This window comes from Poromitra crassiceps (assembly GCF_964638095.1).
Source record: "Poromitra crassiceps genome assembly, chromosome: 14".
NCBI lineage: Eukaryota > Metazoa > Chordata > Actinopteri > Beryciformes > Melamphaidae > Poromitra > Poromitra crassiceps.
In genome coordinates this window covers 41036328-41058139 of record NC_139633.1, presented here as the reverse complement: position 1 = coordinate 41058139, position 21812 = coordinate 41036328, and the positions used below count along the sequence as shown (strand labels likewise).

General features: G+C 44.4%; 1 protein-coding gene across 2 annotated transcripts in view; it reads right to left on the bottom strand.

Moving 5' to 3' along the window:
- LOC310789331 (protein NLRC3-like) overlaps positions 1-21812 on the bottom strand; it is a 345423-nt gene that overhangs the window by 91272 nt on the left and 232339 nt on the right. For both annotated transcript variants that reach the window (XM_083650950.1, XM_083650949.1), the window contains exons 4-6: positions 20954-21061; positions 14981-16808; positions 13374-13547 (exon numbers count right to left, since the gene is read on the bottom strand). In XM_083650950.1, the coding sequence (XP_083507076.1) occupies positions 13374-13547; positions 14981-16808; positions 20954-21061 (2110 nt within the window). The remainder of the gene's footprint in view (positions 1-13373; positions 13548-14980; positions 16809-20953; positions 21062-21812) is intronic.

Genomic DNA, 21812 nt, shown 5'->3' with positions numbered 1-21812 from the left:
TCCAAAGAAAGCGACTTACAATAACACATTTTTGTCAGCAATAGAGCAATCAACTATGGAGCACAGTCTATGACAACTACAAATTCTGAAGGAATTCTTGTGCGCTTTTGTCACTGTCTAGTGATTGCTCTATTGTTATTAAATCTGCTGACAAGGGAGGGGCCATTGTTGTCCAAAATAAAGAATCCTATAGAACAGAGATTTTGAGACAGCTTGGTATGTGTGAATTCTACACTCCTTTGATGGGGGACCCCACTGTTAAATTTCTACAGAGGGTCGATGCTTTTTTAAGTTCAGCTTTGAGTTCTTCATTTATTAGTCCAGATGAACATAAATTCATGCTACAGAAACATCCTGTGCGCCCTGTGTTTTACACTCTGCCTAAGATCCACAAGAGCTGTACAGAAACGGTCCCTGGGAGGCCCATTGTCGCTGTAAGCCAATCCATCACTGAACCCATTTAACAATATATTGACCGACACATCAGAAGTATGGTGGCCACACTTCCTTCTTTTGTCAAAGACACCACTGATTTTCTTAATAAGTTGAGTTCTTTACAACACACTGTAGAAAATAGCATTCTATGCACAATGGATGTTAATAGTCTGTATACAAATGTGCCCCATGTGGAGGGTTTGCAAGCCCTGGCACACTTTCTAGACAAAAGACACACTCCGACACCCCCTACTGGTTTCTTGACGGATCTGGCTAGACTGGTATTAGAGATGAATTATTTTAGGTTTGAAAATGCATTTTACTTGCAGTGTCAGGGTGTTAGTATGGGAAGTCCTTGTTCTCCAAACTATGCCAACCTGTTCATGGGTAAATTTGAAGAAGACTTTGTATATCTTAATAACCCCTTTTCAGAATTATTACTTTGTTGGTTTAGATTTATGGATGATATCTTCTTCATTTTCACGGGCTCTCTCAGTGAACTCGAGGGATTCAGGAATTACATTAACTCGAGACTGCCATCGATTAAGTTTTCTTTAGAATACAGTTATGAATCAGTTTCTTTTTTGGATGTTTTGGTCCACAACACTGCACCACTGACCACCAATCTGTTTAGAAAACAGACTGATAGAAATAGCTTTTTGCATTTTTCTAGTTTTCACTCCCCCAGTCTCAAAAGGGGTTTACCCTACAGCCAGCTCCTTCGAGTTAAACGAATCTGTAGTAATGACACACTTTTTGAGCAACACGCTTCAGATTTATGTGACCGTTTCCGGGCCAAGGGCTACAACAGCCATGACCTGGATGTGAGCCTTCAGAAGGTCAGGGATTTAAACAGACATGACCTGCTCACTCCCAAATCTCCCTCGGGCCACGGCACTAAAATTGTATGTGCCACAACTTTTTCTCCGGTGTCGCATGAAATAAAAAACGCTGTTCTCAGCCACTGGCATATTTTATGCAGTGACCCCTTGGTAGGACACGCGTTCACAAGTTCCCCTATTTTTGCTCAGAAGCGGGCTCGAAACCTGAGAGATATGTTAGTCAGGGCAGATTGTTATACACGCCCTACACATTTTTTATCCAATTTACCTAATGGTAATTTTCCTTGTTCGAGCTGTTTGCAGTGTAATGTGATGATCAGAGGTGAATCCTTCACTCACCCACACTCTGGCAAGAAGTACAACATTAAAAGTAGAATTTCTTGTAGATCTAAATTCGTTGTGTACTTGTTAAAATGTCCTTGTTCAAATGTTTATGTGGGGAAAACTCGTAGAGAACTCAAAACCCGCATCTCCGAGCACAAAAGCAAAATTCGCAATAAGGATGAAAAATCTTCTGTAGCGAGACATTTCAATGCTATGGGACATGAGGTTTGCACCCTGAGGTTCCAGGGCATTGAAACTGTCAGTCCATTGAAAAGAGGTGGGGATAGAGATAGGGCCTTGCTACAAAGAGAGGCTTTTTGGATTCACACTCTTCAGACAGAGCATCCGAAAGGACTTAATGAGGAACTGTTATTGGGCTGTTTTCTTTGAATGTGCAATTTTGCAACATATTTGTATTGTCTATTTTTAATGTACTTAGTAATATGCATTCCAGCCCTAGCTTAATCTCTCCTGTCTGTTATCACAATACAGCTGGACCTCTTTCTAGGCCATTATAGTGGAAACGTGCAATTATTTAAGCATAATTCTTGTTTTAAAACATTTCTATTGTATTCTGTATTTTGTTTTGTATCTATCTGTAGTCCAGACCTGGCTTACTCCGCCTACCTGTCACTTTGAATACAGCAGGGCCTTTACCTAGGCCTGGTTCTGCTCTCCCACATAGTGGGATTGACCAAACTATTGTATTTATATATGCATACATTGTGGTATGTAGACATTTTCTTTGATAATGGAACTTTTGTGTTGTGTATTGCTTGGTTCTTGAATTCTTTATATATTGTAACTGAATTTTGACATTTCGTTTATTGAAAGTACTTCCGTTCTTGGTGTATTTAAACGTCATCTCCGCCTGACACAGCAACACGCTGAAGAAGGCCGTTAGGCTGAAACGTCCGTGTGTGTGCTGTACCTGGTGTTAAGCTGGAATAAACCAAACGAAAGGACATTTTTGTGTGCTGGCTCACTCTCTCCTACCAAGTATCTCCTGTGCCGTGCACCGAAACTTTGAAAACACCGGTGCTCGCTGCTGGCTTATGCCAGTTTGTTTGAACTGGATCACATTTTTAACAAACGGGTGCTTAAAAAGGCCATGTCCATCCGCATGGACGACATTCATCCTCTCCGCTCAGAATATATGCTGCTCCCTTCGCTAAAGGTTCCGAGGGCCACGAAAAACAGATACAAGTTTTCTTTCGTTCCTGTTTCCATCACAGCTCTAAACGCTGCTGGGTGGAGGAGACGAGGCACTCTCTCTGTCTCTCTCTCTCTCAGTCCCTCATCACAGCCTTATTAGATGCTGGGCGGAGGAGTTTGAGTGCATAGTCTAGCTGTGATCTATGCCTCTTAAGGCCTTAAGTATGCACTTTTTTCTTTCTCTTAGGTAGGTAACGTTGCTGTAGAGATATATTTTATTTACTTTTACCTACCTATCTATGCGAGCTCAAATAGTCCCTGACTTTTATTACTTTTAAGTACATTGTACGTGTCTTTTACTACTTTTAAGTACATTGTACGGATCCTTTGAGGTGTGACTTTTACTATTTCTGTGTTCACTCGATCCATTCTGCTGTAAAACTGCTGCACATGCTCCATGTTGTTTCACTTGTCCATGTTTTTGTTTTACATGTATTCGCTATGTTTTTATATCTGCTTGCACACAAATTGCCCTTCTGGGACAAATAATAAACTTTAATCTTGAATCTTGAGCTGTGGTCTGCAGAGCTGTTGTAAACATAAATCTTCGTACACTTCTTTTCTAACCCAGTGGGCTTTCGAATGAAACCGTCCATGAGTCTCTACGACCTCGGGAAGTGGGTGAAATTGACATTTTTGGGTATTTTTATAGGTTTTTAAGTGTCAACGGTGTAATAATTATTTATCCCTAAACAGTAGATGGGTGGGGTTACTCCCCTAAGGCTTTGCAGATGGGGCGGTTCACTTGGGATCAATTGTGAGTTTCGAGGATTTGGGGAAATAGAAGAATTGGGAGGGGTTTCAGTTTGAAAAGTGATAATTATTACTTACATTTTCTAAATGATCTTATGAACCACTAACAACTCATAAAGAAATGGTTTGTAATTGATATGATACTTGTTTATAAATGGTGAATATCATTTACAAAGTATGAGAATACAATCATTAAACACATTACAGATTAGGTTATTAATCGGGAATCAAACGTTTATAACTGTGTTTATGACTTACTAATGCTTAGTAATGTATGAATAATGCATTATACATTATGAATTCATGGTGAATTAAGTATTTAATAATGCTTTATTAATGCTTTATAGCAGTGGTGCCCAACCAGTCGATCGCGGTCTACTGGTCGACCGCGGACTGATCCCAGGTCGATCGCGAGGGGTGTAGGAAAAAAAGAAAAAAATGAAAGTTTTTTTTGTTTTTGTTTGTGTGTGTGTAATAAAGTTTTATTGAATGTGAGTCCTTGCCTGTGCACCCGTCTCTTAACACGAAAAAAAAAGAAGTAGATCACGTTTGACGTAACCTACGTTAGCGCGTATGCTGGGGTCAAATGCGTGACAGAAAGTTGACAGCTGTAAACAGTAGCTAGCGAGCAGACGAAGCTCTTCAGCAGTCCAAAACGTCAACATGGCTGAGGGGAAACGAGCGAAAACCTATCATTTTCACACTGAATGGGAGGAAGAATATTTTTTTGTTTATTCTCATGCAAAGCCTGTTTGTTTGATCTGCAATGCAACGGTGGCGTTGGCAAAGAAAGGGAATCTGGAGCATCATTTTAAAATGGTACACGGGAGGTACGAGACGGATTTCCCTGCAAAAACGCCTCTACGCACCACTAAAGTGCGGGATTTGAAAGCGCAGCTTGCAAGGCAGTCTATCTTCACCAAACCAAACACCCAGGTTAAGGCCACCAGCCGTCACTGGGCACAATTGTATGTTTTCATCAGGATGGTTTTTGAAGACATGAGCGCCAAGGAAGAGCAACTCACCATTTTGCCATTGAAAGGACACACCAGAGGTGAGGATATTTTCAAGGCTTTCATGGGATTTGTTAACGAGACAAAACTGCCTCTCTTCAAGCTGATTTCCATCACAACTGACAGGGCACCTGCTATGATTGGCCACACCAGTGGGTTTGTTGCGCTGTGCAAAGAAAGTGAATCTTTCCTGGATATCCTGAATTATCATTGTATAATTCACCAGCAGGCGTTGTGTGGAAAGATTTTAAATATGAAAGAAGTGATGGATGTTGTGATGAAGATTGTGTGTTCAGTTCGGGCCAGGAGTCTGCAGAGAAGGCTCTTCCGTGCTCATTTGGAGGAGCATGATGCCGAGCACACAGACCTGCTGCTTCACACAGATGTCAGGTGGTTAAGCAGAGGTACATTTTTGGCCAGATTTACGGAGCTGTTGCCTGAAATCAAAGACTTCCTGATGCTTTCAAAACATGTGCAGTACCATGCAAAGCTAGAGGACCACCAGTGGCTTTTAGATTGATCTTTCCTCACTGATCTCACTGGCAAGCTCAATGAACTGAATTTAGAGCTGCAAGGGTGGTAAAGATGTAGTCAACATGATGAGTTCAGTGAACATGTTTAAAAGCAAGCTACAACTGATGTCAAGGAGGCTGCATGTTGTAACACAGCTTGACAGTGCACGTTATGAGGAGCATGTTCAGAGCATCTCGTCAGAGTTTGAGAGGCGTTTTACTGATTTAAATTATTACTGTTAAATTGTAAGTCTGGTTCTCTACCATCTGAGCTAACCAGCCTGTTATTTGGAAGAGCCATACTATAGGTCTGTAGAGTCAGAGACTAAGTATTATGTCCTATCCACATACTACTTTCTGTTCAAGTACTTATAGTTTTTAAGATATATTCCACCCAAATACTACCTTCTCTCCAAATACTTATAATTTTGAAGGTATATTCCATCTAAATACTACTTCATGTCCAAGTACTTAGGTATGTTTCAGCCAAATACTACTTATGTCTAAGTACTTGTAAGTACTTGGACAGAAAGTAGTATTTGGGTGGAATATACCTTTAAACTATAATACTTGGTCTCCGGCTCTACATTCGATAGTATGGCTCTAACAAGCAACAGGCTGGTTAGCTCAGATGGTAGAGAACCAGACTTACAATTTAACAATCTTGGGGTTCAGGGTTCGAATCTCACCTGGAGGGAGTGTTTATTGATAAGGATATCTTTCACTTTATATTAGGGTGCAAAAAGAGTAACAAATGGACAGGTAATGATTCAGTACTCATAAACTACAGAGTATGATGCACCACTTTACAATAGGGTACACAAAAAGAGTAACTAATGGACAGGTAATAATTAAGTAATGATTCAGTATTCATAAACTACTGAGTATGATGCACCACTTTACAATAGGGTACACAAAAAGACTAACTAATAGACAGATAATAATTAAGTAATGATTCAGTATTCATAAACTACTGAGTATGATGCACCACTTTACAATAGGGTACACAAAAAGAGTAACTAATGGATAGGTAATAATTAAGTAATTAAGTAATGAATAACTAACAATTAACTATATACTCCCAAACTGACCATTGACTAACCATTAACTAATGAGTAATTACTCTACTAAGGAACTAACAACTAATCATGAACTAATGATGAACTACTATACTCACAATGTGACCTTAACTAATGATTAACTAATGATTAACTAATACATTCACGCACTGACATTTTGGAATCATTAAGTAATGATTAACTACTCTATTCATGAGCTGACATTTAGTAATCATTAGGTAATAATTAACTACTCTACTCAGGAAATTAGATACTAATCATTAACTAATGACTACCTACTCATTAACTATGATTAACTAGTGATTGACTAATGCCAAGTTTTTCATTAGCTACTCATTAACTGGCTATTAGTTAATGGTTAGTTTACTAGTAACTACTATAGTATTTGTGTACGTTATTGTAAAGTGTTACCGGATTATCAACACGTGGAACGTGTTTGTTAGTATAACGTTAAATTCACAACATTTCATGCCGAGAACACGCACAACACTACTGGAGTTTTTATTTTGAGCAGTTGAGGAGCAGATGAGCGTTTTGTCAGGAGAAGCCTGGAAGGAACGGTGCTGAGCTGAGAGTGGTTTCAACTCTGTGAGTAGCCTACAACATGTTTGTTTGTTCCCCATTGGGATCGCCACAGCCAAGAACACGCACAACACAACTGGACTTTTTATGCCTCCACCGGCGATAGCCAGGCCGGAGGCATTATGGATCCGGGTAGTCCGTCCGTCTGTACGTCCCGATGTTCGTTAGCGTGATATCTGAGGAACGCCATGACGGAATTTCATCAAATTTGCCTCGAACATCGACCTAGACTCAAGGATGAAGCGATTAGATTTTGATGGTTAAAGGTCAAAGTTCAAGGTCACTGTGACCTCACACACCCAATTTCCAAGCTCTTTAACGCAACATCTCAGGAGCGCCTTGACGGAGTTTCTTCCAATTTGCCTCAAATGGCGATTTGACTTAAGAATGAACTAATGGCGGAGGCATAAATCCGCGGTGCGGTCGTTCTAGTTATTATTGTGTCCCCCCCCCCCCCCCCCCCAAAAAAAGAAAAGAAAAAGAAGGAAAAAAAATAATAAATGAACCGGAGTAGAAGCTTTGATTCAAGATTCAAGATTCAAGATTTTTATTGTCACTCCATGGTACAAGTATCACGTGTGAAATTCTTGTGCTGTGGACTCCGTTTACAACATAGTACAAATATAACAGGGCATTTGAGTGCAAAAACAACAAGAGACACAACAAGCAATAAGGCAGTATAGTGATAAGACAAGTCAGAGACAGTGGCATATTCACTGCACATAGGTGCACATGTCGTGTGCATACTTTAGACGTGCTTAAACATTTTAAATTCGGCGTATTTGACATACAGGTGCAAATAGCATATTCCTTATTAAACATACAATTAAACTATGCGTTTTAAATTCGGCGTATTTTACATACAGGTGCAAATAGCATATTCCTTATTAAACATACAATTAAACATTAGACATATGTAATGGTAGCAGCTACAGTACGGTACAGTACGGCTACTTCACTATTTGTGTATGTTAAGGAGTCTCGTGGCCTGCGGGAAGAAACTGTTCCTCAAGCGATTTGTGCGTGCTTTTGGAACCCTGTATCTTCTCCCTGAGGGTAACAGGGAGAACAGGCTGTTGTGGGGATGGTTTGTGTCTTTGATGATCTTCAGGGACCTCCTGAGGCACCGCTGTTTATACAGTTCATGCAGTTCTGACAACTCACATCCTGTTACGCGCTGGGCCGCGCGTCTCACTCTCCGTAGCGCCCTGCGGTCCATGGTGGTACAGTTCCCGTACCAGGTGGTGAAGCAGCCAGTCAGCAGGCTTTCAATGGTGCCTCTGTAGAAGTCCGTAAGGATTTCTGGCCTTAGCCCAAATTTCTTCAGGCGCCTGAGTCCGTGTATTCGCTGTTGGGCCTTTTTGACAACAGTGGCGGTGTGGCCGGCCCAAGTCAGGTCCTGGTGGATGTTGACTCCCAGGTACTTGAAGCTGTCCACCCTTTCCACCACTGTGCCGTTGATGGTGATTGGGGGGTGTGTGCCCTCCCCCCCTCCTGTAGTCTACAATGATCTCCTTGGTCTTGGAGACGTTCAGAGAGAGGTGGTTGTCCTGGCACCATTGTTCCAGGGCCCCCACCTCCTCTCTGTAGGCCGTCTCGTCGCCCCCTGAGATCAGCCCCACGACTGCTGTGTCGTCTGCAAACTTCACGATGGTGTTCGAAGTTTGAGTCGCCACGCAGTCGTGGGTGTAGAGGTCGTACCAGAAGGGGCTGGAGACGCACCCCTGGGGCGCTCCTATGCTGATGGTCAGTGGGGAGGAGGTGAGGTTGCCCACCCTCACCACCTGGCGGCGGTCTGTCAGGAAATCCAGGATCCAGTCGCACATTCCTGTGTTTAGTCCCAGATCCTTGAGCTTGTGTACCAGCCTGGAGGGTACTATGGTGTTGAATGCTGAGCTGTAGTCCACGAACAGCATTCTTACATAGGTGTCCTTCCCCTCCAGGTGGGACAGGGCGGTGTGGAGCACGTGTGCTACTGCATCCGCTGTGCTCCTGTTGGGGCGGTATGCAAATTGTAGCCGGTCATGGTCCGGGGGGAGTGTGGGGCGGATCTGTGATATGACCAGCTTTTCAAAGCACTTGCTGGCTATTGGCGTGAGGGCTATTGGGCGCCAGTCATTGAGGCTGGTCACTTTCTGCTGCTTGGGAATGGGGATGATTGTCGCTGCTTTGAAGCAGGAGGGAACTCGTCGGAGGGAGAGAGACTGGTTGAAAATGTCTGTGAATACGCCTGCCAGCTGGTGAGCGCAGGCCTTGAGGACCCGCCCGGGGATGCCGGCCGCCTTGCGTGGGTTGATGCGCAGGAACGACCGGCGCACCTCATCCTCAGTGATGGTGAGAGGGGTCTGGGTCTGTGGGGGGTGGGAGGTGGGGGGGATTGGTTGTTGGGTGGGAATGGGGGTGCTGAGGGGTGGGGGGGGGGGATGAGGAGGGGTGGAGGGGGGGCGGAGAGGAGGAGGGGTGATGGGGGGGAGAGGTGGCAGGGGGGGGAGGAGAGGAGGGGGGGAGGAGAGAGGGGGGGTGATGGGGGGGAGGAGAGGAGGAGGGGTGGTGGGGGGGAGGAGAGAGGGGGGGGTGATGAGGGGGAGGAGAGGAGGAGGGGTGGTGGGGGGGAGGAGAGAGGGGGGGTGATGGGGGGGAGGAGAGGAGGGGGGGTGATGGGGGGGAGAGGTGGCTGAGGGGGGGGGGTGGAGGGGGGGTGGTGGGGAGGAGAGGGGTAGGGGAGGAGGGGGGGAGGAGGGGAGGCGCTCTGGCAGAGGGGTCGAACCTGGCGTAGAACGCGTTGAGTTCGTCTGGCAGGGTGGGTGACACGTTGGCGTTTTGCTGCCTTTCCCCTTTGAAGTCTGTGGCAGCATGGAGGCCTCTCCACAGGTGTCTGGGGTTGTTGGAGTCCAGTTTTGCCTCCAGCTGCCTTCCATATTCTCTCCGCGCTTTTTTTATTGTAGCTCGGAGGGCGTATTTCGTCTGCTTGTATTGTTCTGGCGTCCCGGACTTGAAGGCGGTGGTCCGGGCGTGAAGTGCAGCCCGGACATCACAGTTAATCCAGGGTTTCTGGTTTGGCATTGTTTTAACTGTTTTTGTGGGGACTATGTCCTCTGTGCATTTTTTTATAAAACATGACACCGTTTCAGCATATTCTTCCAGGTTTGCTGTGTTGAATTCTCCCCATAACATTTGGTCGAAACAGTCTCTCAGGATGTCATCTGATTCGTCTGACCAGCGTTGGGTGGTTCGGTAGACTGGGGGGTGTCGTTTAAGCTTTGGTTTGTGTCTGGGGACGAGCCAGATAGAGGCGTGGTCCGATTTGCCGAATGGGGGGCGGGGTGTTGCTTTGTAGCAGCAAGGAATGTCCGTGTTGCACTGGTCCAGAGTGTTTTTACCCCGTGTGCTACAGTGTATATTCTGGTAGAGGGTGGGCATTCTCTTCCTCAGGTTCGCTCTATTAAAATCTCCTGCTACCACCAGTGCCGTCTCCGGCTGTCTTGCTTTCTGTGCGCTGATTGCGTGGTCCAGTTCTCTGAGAGCGTTCTTTGTGTCTGCCTGTGGTGGAATATACACAGCTGTGAGGGTGACTGTGGTATATTCCCGCGGGCTGTAGTGGGGTACGCACTGAATCATGACATACTCTAGGTCTGCTGAGCAAAACGTCCCGATATTAGTGTTGTTGGTACTCCAGTTCTTATTAATCATCAAACAAACACCGCCCCCTCTTTTCTTACCGGAACGTTTTGGGTCCCTGTCTGCCCTGTGCAGGCTAAATCCAGGTATTGTAATGGCGTGGTCTGCTGTCTCAGGTGAGAGCCAGGTTTCAGTCAAACACATAACGTTGCAGCTCGCTATGTCCTTTTGAAATTGTGCCCGTGCTCTTAATTCACACATCTTGTTTTCGATCGATTGAACATTAGCCAGGAGGACGCTCGGCAAAGGTGGTCTGTTTGCCCGTCTCCTAAGGCGGACGTCCAATCCTCCTCGCCTCCCTCTTCTCCGTTGCTGTTGTTTGAGTTCGGGGAATTTGGCGAGGTCCGGGGCCAACCAGTCCTGGTTGGGGTGATTTCGGTGTTTATTCCTGATGTTTATTAGAGTGTCCCTGTCGTATCTGTGCGTGGAAGCACTGGTGAGGGTCCTATTGTTGATGTCCTCCATTTGGCGCGCAGCGAGAGCAACAATAGTCCCCGTCTTTTGTTCGCTGTGCGCTGTTGTCCGCTGTGTTCTTTTCCCGCAAAAGTGCAAATACGCTACTATGTGCACTATATAAAAGACGTTGATATATACACTGGATATTTACAAAGCGAATAGACGCAACGAAATTATAAAAAAAAACGAAATTACTCTAAGAAAAAAGCTTATATCCTACGAAGTTTACGGAGCTCTCTAGCTGGTCGCCTTCTCTCTCCCGGCACCCACTCACTCAGATTATGATCGATTTTAGTCATCTGTTGTTTGCCTAACATTATGTAATGATTGGTGGTTGTGATTGTGAACGTTCACATCACTATGATCACATTTTAATACAGTTAATATATCCAGTTTAATTGTCACCTACAAAGCTTTATTGGATGTGTGAAAGTTGTTTTCCGGTATAAGCGCGACCCCGTCATCGCGGACATTTCACCACTTCGGAGATTGTCATAAGAGCGGTATGTCTGCTTCATGTGTGGGCGTGCCGATTTCCCCACCCTCCCCTCTCTGCTTGCTCTCTGGCCAGTCCTTCAGTCCTCCGCAGCAGCCCGACACACAGGACAGACACAGCGAAAATGGCAGCGGCTTGTTCTAGTCTGAAGCCGCCCAACGCTTGTTGAGAAAGCAAATGCACGAAGCAAAATGTGGAAGTATTTTGCTTACGTTGCCGACAGCGAAGGCAAGCTCCTGGACACATCAAATGAAGCCAGTCTGTAAAAAGTGCTTCAACGCGACGCAGGTGAACAGATAAACATCGAACCAGCCAGGCTATTTCTCTCAGACAGGGATTCCAACTTCTTCAAAGATTTCAGTTCAAAGACTGGTTAGCGAATGTGAAGGATACAACATACATGCCCTCTTAAGTCAAACGAGTGTGATTTAAGGCCGTTTCACACAGATGCGGTGCGAATGCAGAGGCGGAATGTGGTACGAAATTCCGTAGAAATTTTCCGCATTGCAACCTATACACACAGGTCCGGCGCGAATTATTCGCAGTCCCACATTCATTTTCCGCAGCGGAAAAACAGTGTTCAGTATAACCAGTAGTTAGTGTCCCTCCCGGGCTCCCATCTCGTAGGACAGCACCGGCTACCCGCAAGCTAGCTACTAGTCGGCTAACGTCAGACAGACAGACACAGCAGACAGACACAGCAGACAGACACAGCAGCGAGACGAGCCATGAAAAGAAACTGGAGGCAGTGAAATTTTCGTCAGCTGAAAAAACAATGAGAAGAGAAAATGGAGGCAGTAGCATCGCCGCGGACCCCAAATTTGATGCTAAACTGCTAGTTAGCACTTGGATACAAGTGGCTAATGTTAGCTTCATCCATTTACAACAGTGGTTTACAACGTTAGCAAGTAGGAATTTGTTACGTAACAGCTGCATTACCATCTTCAGTGGATCCCAGCTGCTGGGCGATCTGAAGATCTATTGTCCTTGATTTCGGTGTTGATCGTTATGTTTTTCATATAAAATTGGATGTTGAGAAACCAAATTGATGAGCCGGGTTTGGCAAGAGTAGTGGAGGTATGACATCAGCTGTAAACAAAGGATTTCATTGGTCAAACGTATTTTCCGCAGGCGTTTACGTGCATACGTCAATGTCCATCCGGAAAAATAAAATGCCACACGAATGTTCGGCTGCGGTGTGCAAGCTTCAATTACAACTAATAAAAAAAAAGAAATTGGGAATGTCCGTGCAGATTATTCGCATGGAGATCCGCACCGGTGTGAAACGGCCTTTATTGTGTGACAAGCAAACTTATTTCACCATCGGAGTTTTTGCCATTTAGCCATACAGGCTAATTTTCATCTGCAGTCCCATCATGTGATCCCTCAGGTGAAATTCCGGGAAATAGCCAGTCTTGATTTACAGGTAATTTCCCTGTCTGTATGTGTGAAAACAGCGTAAGAGTATGTCAATTCTGGATGTGAGTCATCTGTTATCCCCGCCTGCTGTCTTCCTCCGTTAAAACGTTTGATTAAAGATTCGCTAAAGCCGTTTCCAGGCATGCACTTACTAATGCTTAGTAATGTATGAATAATGCTTTATAAATTTTCAGTTCATGGTGAATTAAGTATTTACTAATGCTTTATTAATGCTTTATAGTGTATAGTAATTATAAAGTGTTACTCCTAACGTTGCTTACTATTTGTTTAAGTATTCAAAATGACGAGATCAAAGCCTGGATGATCTTCTCTCAGTCCTCCAGGTTCAGAGCTGTGTATGAATGTTGGTCAAGACAAAACACATTCTGGAAAATCCTAACTTTATTTTCAGTGAAAATGACAAAATGTTCTGGAGTCCTGATGTCAAACTTGCAGAGTCTCCCTTTGCAGATTGAGGAATACTGACCTGAGAGTTTTGAGAGCAGGGACCTTATTTTGGAGAAATCAACGTGTCAAATCACATGAGGAAAGCTGTGAATGGATCTTACCTGAGAGTCTCCAGTCTGCAGTGTGGACTCTGCAGTCCAACAGATACCAGCTTCACCCCGGAATCGTGAAGCTCGTTGTTACTTAGGTCCAGCTCTCTCAGACTGCAGGACTGGGAGCTGAGAAGTGAGGCCAGAGCTTCACAGCTTCTCTCTGACAGCTGACAGCCACTCAGTCTGCATGAGAATTAGTGATGGAGACAAACAACTTTAAAATGTTTTCCATTTAGTACTCACGTCACATTTTGATAAAGCGCTTTTTGTTTTTGCCAGTGTAGGTGGTGCTATGCAGAATATCACGAAATTAGTAGGGCTGACCAAAAAAAAGATCGACGTTTCGAAGCTTCAATCATTGCCATGGTAATCGACGCTCAAATCAGCAATCAACGCTTTGTTGTTATTGTTTTTTTTTTCCTCCTCTCCTCTCTCTTTCTCTCTCCATAATATCTAACGTGGAGTGTAGCTTTGTGAGACAGTCTCTAGTTTCCTGGCTGGGCGGGTCATTCAGGCCAATACTGTTTTTAACACGGGGAACTCACACCGGCACGCCTGACGTTGAGCTGTGGTCTGCAGAGCTGTTGTCAACATGAATCTTCGTACACTTCTTTTCTAACCCAGTGTGAGTAACGTTACAAGTGAATTCAAGTCCTTTAATTTTTGTTTATAATGTTATGAATTAGCAGCAGTCACAGATACTAACGTGAACGTAATGGCTGTAACGTAACGTATTCTCATGATGCACCATGGATTTCTTACCACCATGACTAGATGCAGCTCATTGGCTATTGTTTTCATTAAATTATCATCAACGATTAACTTAGTCATCTGGGCCCAGTTGCACCAACTGGTCTTACGACTGGTCTTAAGCTAAGCCGGTCGTAACAGCTACGCCGGTTGCACCAACAGTAAGCCTTTTTCTCACTAAGACCGGTCGTAAATATTACGCCTGGTCAGGAGGAGGCGTAAGGTGCCTGTAAGAGATCTCCGTGGTAGTCTATCAGCGGAGACCTGCTGTGATTGAGTCCTCACCGTCCTCATCGTCGTAAAGTTGCCTTCGAAGCATGACGGTCGATTATAACGAACTAGTTGTGTGGCTTAGCCTTCCCAAATGTTGAGGGTCATTTTTAGAATTTAATACATAGAATTGGGAACGTTACATTCAATTTCATTCAGACTGCCTGCCACTCAATCGCCGCCATTTTCCCCCGGAGCTTCCACAGGAGGAGGAAGGGGTGGGAGGAGGGAGGATGTAGTGACGCACATACAGTAGTGGCCATAGACTTTATTAGAGCGTAGTGGCACAGTGACGGCACGAGGCACATTTTTGGGCCAATCAGGGGGCATTCCCCGGCAATTCACATGGACGCGCATTGCTACGACCAGCGTAGTTAAGACCAGACATAAGCCCTGTTGGTGCAACAGGCGTAAATCCACTCTAAAGACTGGTCTTAACTAAGACCGACGTAGGAGTTATGACCAGGCATAGTTAAGACCACTTGGTGCAACTGGCCCCTGCGTTATGTAATGATTGGTGGTTGTGATTGTGAACGTTCACGTCACTATGATCACATTTTAATACAGTTAATATATCCAGTTTTATTGTCACCTACAAAGCTTTACTGGAGGCGTTGACCACTGGCAGCAGCCTCAGAAGAGCCTCCTCTGAAGCAGAGTATTTCTTCAGGTCAAACTCGTCCAGCTTCTCTTCTGATGACAGTAAGATGAAGACCAGAGCCGACCACTGAGCAGGGGAGAGTTCGTCTGTTGAGAGACTTCCTGATCTCAGGTGCTGTTGGATCTCTTCCACTAGAGAATGATCATTCAGCTCATTCAGACAGTGGAACAGATTGATGCTTCTCTCTGCAGACGGTTCCTTTCTGATCTTCTCCTTGATGTACTGGACTATTTTCTGATTGGTCTGTGAGCTACTGGGTGTCTGTGTCAGGATATTCTTTAGGAGCTTCTGATTGGTCTCCAGTGAAAGTCCCAGGAGGAATCGGAGGAACAAGTCCAGGTGTCCATTTGGACTCTGTAAGGCCTTGTCAATAGCAATCCTGTAGACTTGTGTGGCAGATGTTTTGCTGAAAAACATCCTCAGATTTTTGAAAGTCAGTCGTGGCTTAGGCATTACGTTTGTGTTGCTGTTGTTGAGTGACAGGAGCACATGAAGAGCAGCCAGAAACTCTTGAATGCTCAGATGGACAAAGCTGAACATCTTGTAGCTGTCCTTTGGCCCATCCTCCTCTTTGAAGATCTCTGTGAACACACCTGAGTACACTGAGGCTTCATTGAAGTTAATGCCACTCTTTTTTACGTCATCCTCATAGAAGATCAGGTTGCCTTGTTCCAGCTGCTGAAATGCCAGTTTTGCAAGTGACTGAATCCAGTCTTTACCATCATACTTCTTTTTCGTCTGATCGATCTGAAACAACAAGAATTTGATGTACATCTCAGTCAGGGTCTTGGGCAGGTCTTCTCTGTCACTGGTTTTCAACAGAGCCTTCAGAACTAGAGCAGTGATCCAGCAGAAGACTGGGATGTGGCACATTGTGTGGAGGATTCGTGAAGTCTTGATGTGGGAGATGATGCTGCTGGCCTCCTCCTCATTTGTGCATCTCTTCCTGAAGTACTCCTCTTTCTGTGGGTCGGTGAAGCCTCTCACCTCTGTCACCATGTCAACAAAGTCTCCAGGGATCTGACTGGCTGCTGCAGGTCGTGTGGTCACCAAGAGGCGAGCAGCGGGAAGCAGTTTGCCCTTGATGAGGTTTGTCAGCAGTACTTCTACTCTGGTTGACACATCAATAGAGCACTTTTCATTGGCAGTGAAGTCTAGTTGAAGGCGGCTCTCATCCAGACCATCCAACACGAACAGGAGTTTGAAGTTACTCTTGTCATAGCTGGTGTTTGCTGACTTTTGCAGTTCTGTGAAGATGTAATTAAGAGCCTCCTTGTTGATGACTTTGGTTGCCCAGATACATTCGTGAATTAGTTCTGCCAAACTAAAACTCTTTCCCTTCCATGAATTCAGCTGGCGGAAGGTGAAGGGGAATATGAGATGGACATCTTGATTGGTTCTTCCTTCACTCCAGTCCAGGATGAACTTGGCCACAAGGAACGTTTTGCCGATTCCTGCAATCCCAGTGGTCAACACTGTTCTTATGTCTTTTCCAGAAGGGTGTTTGAAGATGTCACTGAGTTTGATGGATTCCTCTGTGCCTGCTATCATTCTTGCTGTCATCTCAATCTGCCATATCTCATGCTGCCTGTGTATGTCACGTCCATATGTGATGTAGAGCCATGTGTAGATATCAACCAGATTCTGATCATTATTGTCGTACCATCCTACTTGTACCCACTTAAACAGGTCCTTCAAGTGAGGTTGGAGTTCTTGTTGGTACCATGTGATGAGTTGTGGAGGCTCTGTTCTCACCAGCAAATCTGTGTAGAACAAAGTAACATCCATGAAATCTAAACTGCAACTAAAAGTATTAGGCTATTTGACAGGTAGCATATTAAACAGATGCTTGTGAGCTTATAATAAAAATATATTTTTTGTGAAAATAAACATTGTTGAAATACTGAATTACTTTATTTGATTTAACAGTCAGTTGTTACTGTAACTACATGCAGATGTTAATAGAACTATTAGGCTACTTCAATATATATGCTATAGGGCTAGGGCTGCAACAACTAATCGATTAAATCGATTAAAATCGATGATTAAATTTGTTGGCAACGAATTTGATTATCGATTCGTTGCCTCGCGATTAGTTGGACCGCAGAGCCATCTGTTTTGTTGTATTAACAACAGCTGACCGCAGCTGCAGCGGCGCAGTGCTGGCTACGTCACTCCCTGGCCCCGCTGTCGCGGAGCCGACTACGTCACTCGCCTTGCGCACGCGCAGTAAACGACAAACATGGCCGAGAACGAGAAAGCAGCTCGACCCAAAACTTCGCAAGTTTGGGAGCACTTCATATTAACTGGAAATAAAAAGTCTGTTACGTGCAAAATGTGCAAAGCCGATCTTGCATGGCATGGAAGCAACGGCCCTGCGTGAACACCTTAAACGCAAACATGTTGGATCATTGGATGATGGTGAAGGGAGCTCAGGAGCCGGGTAAGTTAACTTAACTTAGCGTTATACTACTACAATATGCATGTAAACTAATGTTACATTATTAGACCCATGTGTATTGTTGTTTGAAGTGGAAATGTTCGTCTCACAGCAGATAGTTTGTTTTGTTTATCTAACGTTAACAGGTGATGCGCCCGCACCCAGGTCGACAACGTTAACGCTATAGGCTCGTTAACGTTACGTTAGCTTGCTAACGTTAGTGGTAGAGCAGACGTGGTATGTAAACTCAGATAGTTTGTTTCGTTTATCTAACGTTAACAGCTGATGCGCCCGCATCCAGGTCGACAAGCATGGTGTGTTAAGCCGACCGGCTAGTTAACGTTACGTTAGCTTGCTAACGTTAATGGTAGAGCAGACTTGGTATGTAAACTAAAAGAGGGGTTGTTGTCCCTTGTTCATTGGTGTGTGTGCTACACTACAGCTGCTACAGTGTGTCTGTTTGTGTCTACTATAGCTGCTACAGTCTGTTTGTGTCTACAGGGCTGGGTTGTCTCTGTATTTAGCAGACTCACATTGTACTCATCCTGTGGGCTAGTCTGTGTTGCGTATAGGTTCTGTTGTGGACAGGATCTCTCGACTTGGCCTGCTCTTTCTGTGTTGATTGGGTCATGCAGGCAAACTCCCTGACCACCATGCCTCTGCACGAGAGACATACAGCTCCCAACATCGCAGAGTGGTTGGAGGAGGTTGTAGCTAGATTTGAAATTCCTCCTAGCACTTTATTTAAGAAGATATCTTTTGCACTTACACCATACATTTGTATGTATTTTGTATTCGTTCATGCCCTGTCAAAGCTATTTGATGTAGCAAAGCAAAGTAGGGTTTTTGTTTAACAAAAAAAAAGTTGTTTTTCAATAAACGGATGGAAACAATATCAGTGCATTTTTTTATCCGATTAATCGATTAATCGAACAAATAATCGACCGATTAATCGATTATCAAAATAATCGTTAGTTGCAGCCCTATAGGGCACTGAATAGTGAATAGTCACAAAAGTTAGACGTTGCAATGTTACGGACCCTTGCTCGAGGAAATTTTCTCTAACTGGACCACTTTGAATTTTAATTGAATGCCCCTGCCTTAAAGGATGGCTTTAACCGGTAATCAACCAACTTTGTATCATTAATAATCTCGGTAATATCGGAGGGCATGGTGGTGCCTCACAGCTAGAAGGTCCTGGGTTCGATTCCGTCAAAAGGGCCTTTCTGTGTGGAGTTTGCATGTTCTCCCCATGCCCCCTGGGGGTTTCCTTCATATAGGAACCCCACACCAAAACATGCAATATCCTGGTCGCTGATGTGGTGCCTCCTCTGGTCGTTAGGGGCGCCTGTTCGGAGGTAGGGGAACTCGTTGGAATAGCGTGATCCTCCCACGTGCTATGTCCTACCGGTGAAGCTTGCCCTGTCAGGTGAAAAGAAGCGGCTGGCTACTGCCCATGTCTCGGAGGAAGCATGGAGCCAGTTTCGGCTCTCCCCAGATTGGCAGAGGGTGGAGCAGCAACCAGGATAAATAAATAAAAAATTAGCACTAACGGGGGATAAAAATGGGATAACAAATTGGGGAAAAAATGTATATAAAATATAGCTGCAAGCGGCAATGGCAGGGGTTCAAGCCTTGCGCAAACTGAACACCTAATAGTCCTTGAGGCAAATTTGTAGAGCATGTTCAGGTGAACATGTGGAAAAAAGTAGCTTGAAAATTGGAGAAACAGCCTGGGAGTTACAAACGGGTGTGAAATTACGGCATATTTTGTGTTAGGCCACACCCACTTTTTACATCTGCAGCGCCCCCTTTTGGTCAAATTGCGAAATAGCATGTCAGAAATGCCATTCCAGATGAGGCTGAGAAGTTTGCAATCGATTATGCGAATGGACTTGATTTACAGCTATTACATGCTTACACCATAGACCCCGCCCAATTTCACCAATGATTACAAAACTTCTGATCTTGACTAGGACATCCTCCCTGATATATCTGCCAAGTTTTGCGATCATTGGGCAAACAAGTGCAGAGTTATGGCCTTTTTTTGTGTTAGGCCACGCCCATTTCTGGCGTTTATGGTGCCCTCTTTTGGTCAAATTGCACAAAATTTGACACACATGGTCTGGGATTGTCTCCGAAGATTGCCAACAAGTTTTGTGAAGATTCGTTAATCGTTCATGAAGTTACGACAACTTAGCTGAGAGGCTACGGCCCTCTCACAACTTTAACGATTAATATCTCTGAAACTAAAGCAGATTTCCAAAATCCAAAAATCAGGATTGTAGAGCTTGCTCCATAGATGCTTCGATTTTGGTGGAAATCGGTCAAACGGTCTAGGAGGAGATGTCAAAAATGTGTTTTCCAAACTTTTCTAAATATCTCAAAAAATTTCCAGACGGACCTTAAGGGTCCTTGAGGCCAATTTGTAGAGCAGGTTCACCTGAACATCTGGAAAAAAAAGTTTGAAAATCGGACAAACGGCGTGGAAGTTATGGCCTTTAAGGTAAAACCTCTAATTATAGTGCCACCTTCAGGCCAATTCGAAAAATATTCCTTGAGCAGAAATTAGCACCCAATATCTGTCTTTGTGCCAAATTGCAGGTCTCTACCATTTACCAACTCACAGGAATTTGCGTCAAGGCAGATGAACAACGACAACAAGGACGACAAGAATAAACCAGCACAAAAACAATAGGGTTTCAGCCCCTTCAGGGCTTGAACCCCTAATAAACCAGCGCAAAAACAATAGGGTTTCAGCCCCTTCAGGGCTTGAACCCCTAAAAAAATAAAAAAAGAATCTTGGTAATATAAGCACATGCGCAGTGTTGACCTCTCTGTGTTTTTTGGAGATCTCCCATTTCCTCCTCTGCCAAAGTGTTCCGTTCTGACGCGTTACGCGACCAAATGGGCTTGTAAATTGGGTGGACAAACCCTGTTATAGGGCCTGTGCCACTGCGTGCGCTGGCCAAAAAGACCTATGATGCCGTTTATTTCATTCACTGGACGAGTGGACCTTGCCAGCATATAGAAAAGCATGTATGGATATAGGGTTAGCCCAGTGTTGTTGGGGTCACTGAAGGGACAGACTATTCATTAAACAGGGATTTTCATTTTTGACAGTAAGTAAACTACACTTCTATTTGCTGTACACTAAATTGTGTGATTGTTTGATTCCTTGTGTACATTCTGAATGATTACAAGAGGCATGTTGAGATTTGTCCTGATGGACCAATGACAGCATCTAAAAGAGTGTCAGCAACAGAGTGGACCACACCTCCTCACTACGATCAAGGTTCTTGACCATTACTCTCTCAGAGGTTAGTCACTCTGAGAATAACTTTCTTAAATCACTCATAAAATAGAACTCCTTGCTAGGAAGTTTTAGGCCAAGTTAAGACTCAGTTAAGACCTTCCTCATTTTAACAGCCATACTGGCAGCCAGGACGAGCCAGAGAAGAGCTTTACCTTCAGTCTGACTGCTGTCAGTGGGAAGCTGAGGAAGAGGAGCAGACTGTGACTGACTGGAGGAAGCTCTTTTGTTCTCTGAAGACTCCCCGACATCACTGACATCCCCTGAGAAAGAAAGAGAGACAGAGACAGAGGAGGGAGAGAGAGAGAGAGAGAGAGACAGAGAGAGAGAGAAGAGAGAGAGAGAGAGAGAAGAGAGAGAGAGATGAAAGATAAGGACACGTGTTTTTGTATTGAGGAATGATAAAGACTACATTATTTTATGGCTTCGGCTGGCGTCTTGTGCTGGGGATGATGGGTAGGCTAGTAGTCTTCTCCTATTGTTCAAAACTGGAAAAAAAAATCTCAGAATCAAAGGTGAAATAATTAAAATGGATCCCCATGTCATTAACCTATCCTGTATCCTATTGTTGAGTTATCAAGGACACTTTTGTGTTTTTTATGTTAAGATATAGAGTGTAGATGGCGGTCTCACAAGTGTTGGAAGTGTACTGAAGATGCTATTCAGCTTGCCAGAGAAGGGAGTGAACTCTGTGCCATGGGTGGTCTCCAACTACTGTACATAAAGACTGTCAAATTATACAGTTGTCCTAGAGAGCATAGCCTGGGTAAACCCATCCCCCACGTGACCTGCTCTCAGACCTGTTCTCAGTCACTAGGACTAGTGACTGGGAACTGAGAGAGCAGGTCACATGGGGGCTGGGTTTACCTAGGCTAAGAGAGCATACCACTCTCCCTTTTTTCCCAGTTTTTTTTAATCAAATTTCATCCCCCATTAGCGCTAATTCTTATTTATTTATCCTGGTTGCTGCTCCACCCTCTGCCGATCTGGGGAGAGCCGGAACTGGCTCCATGC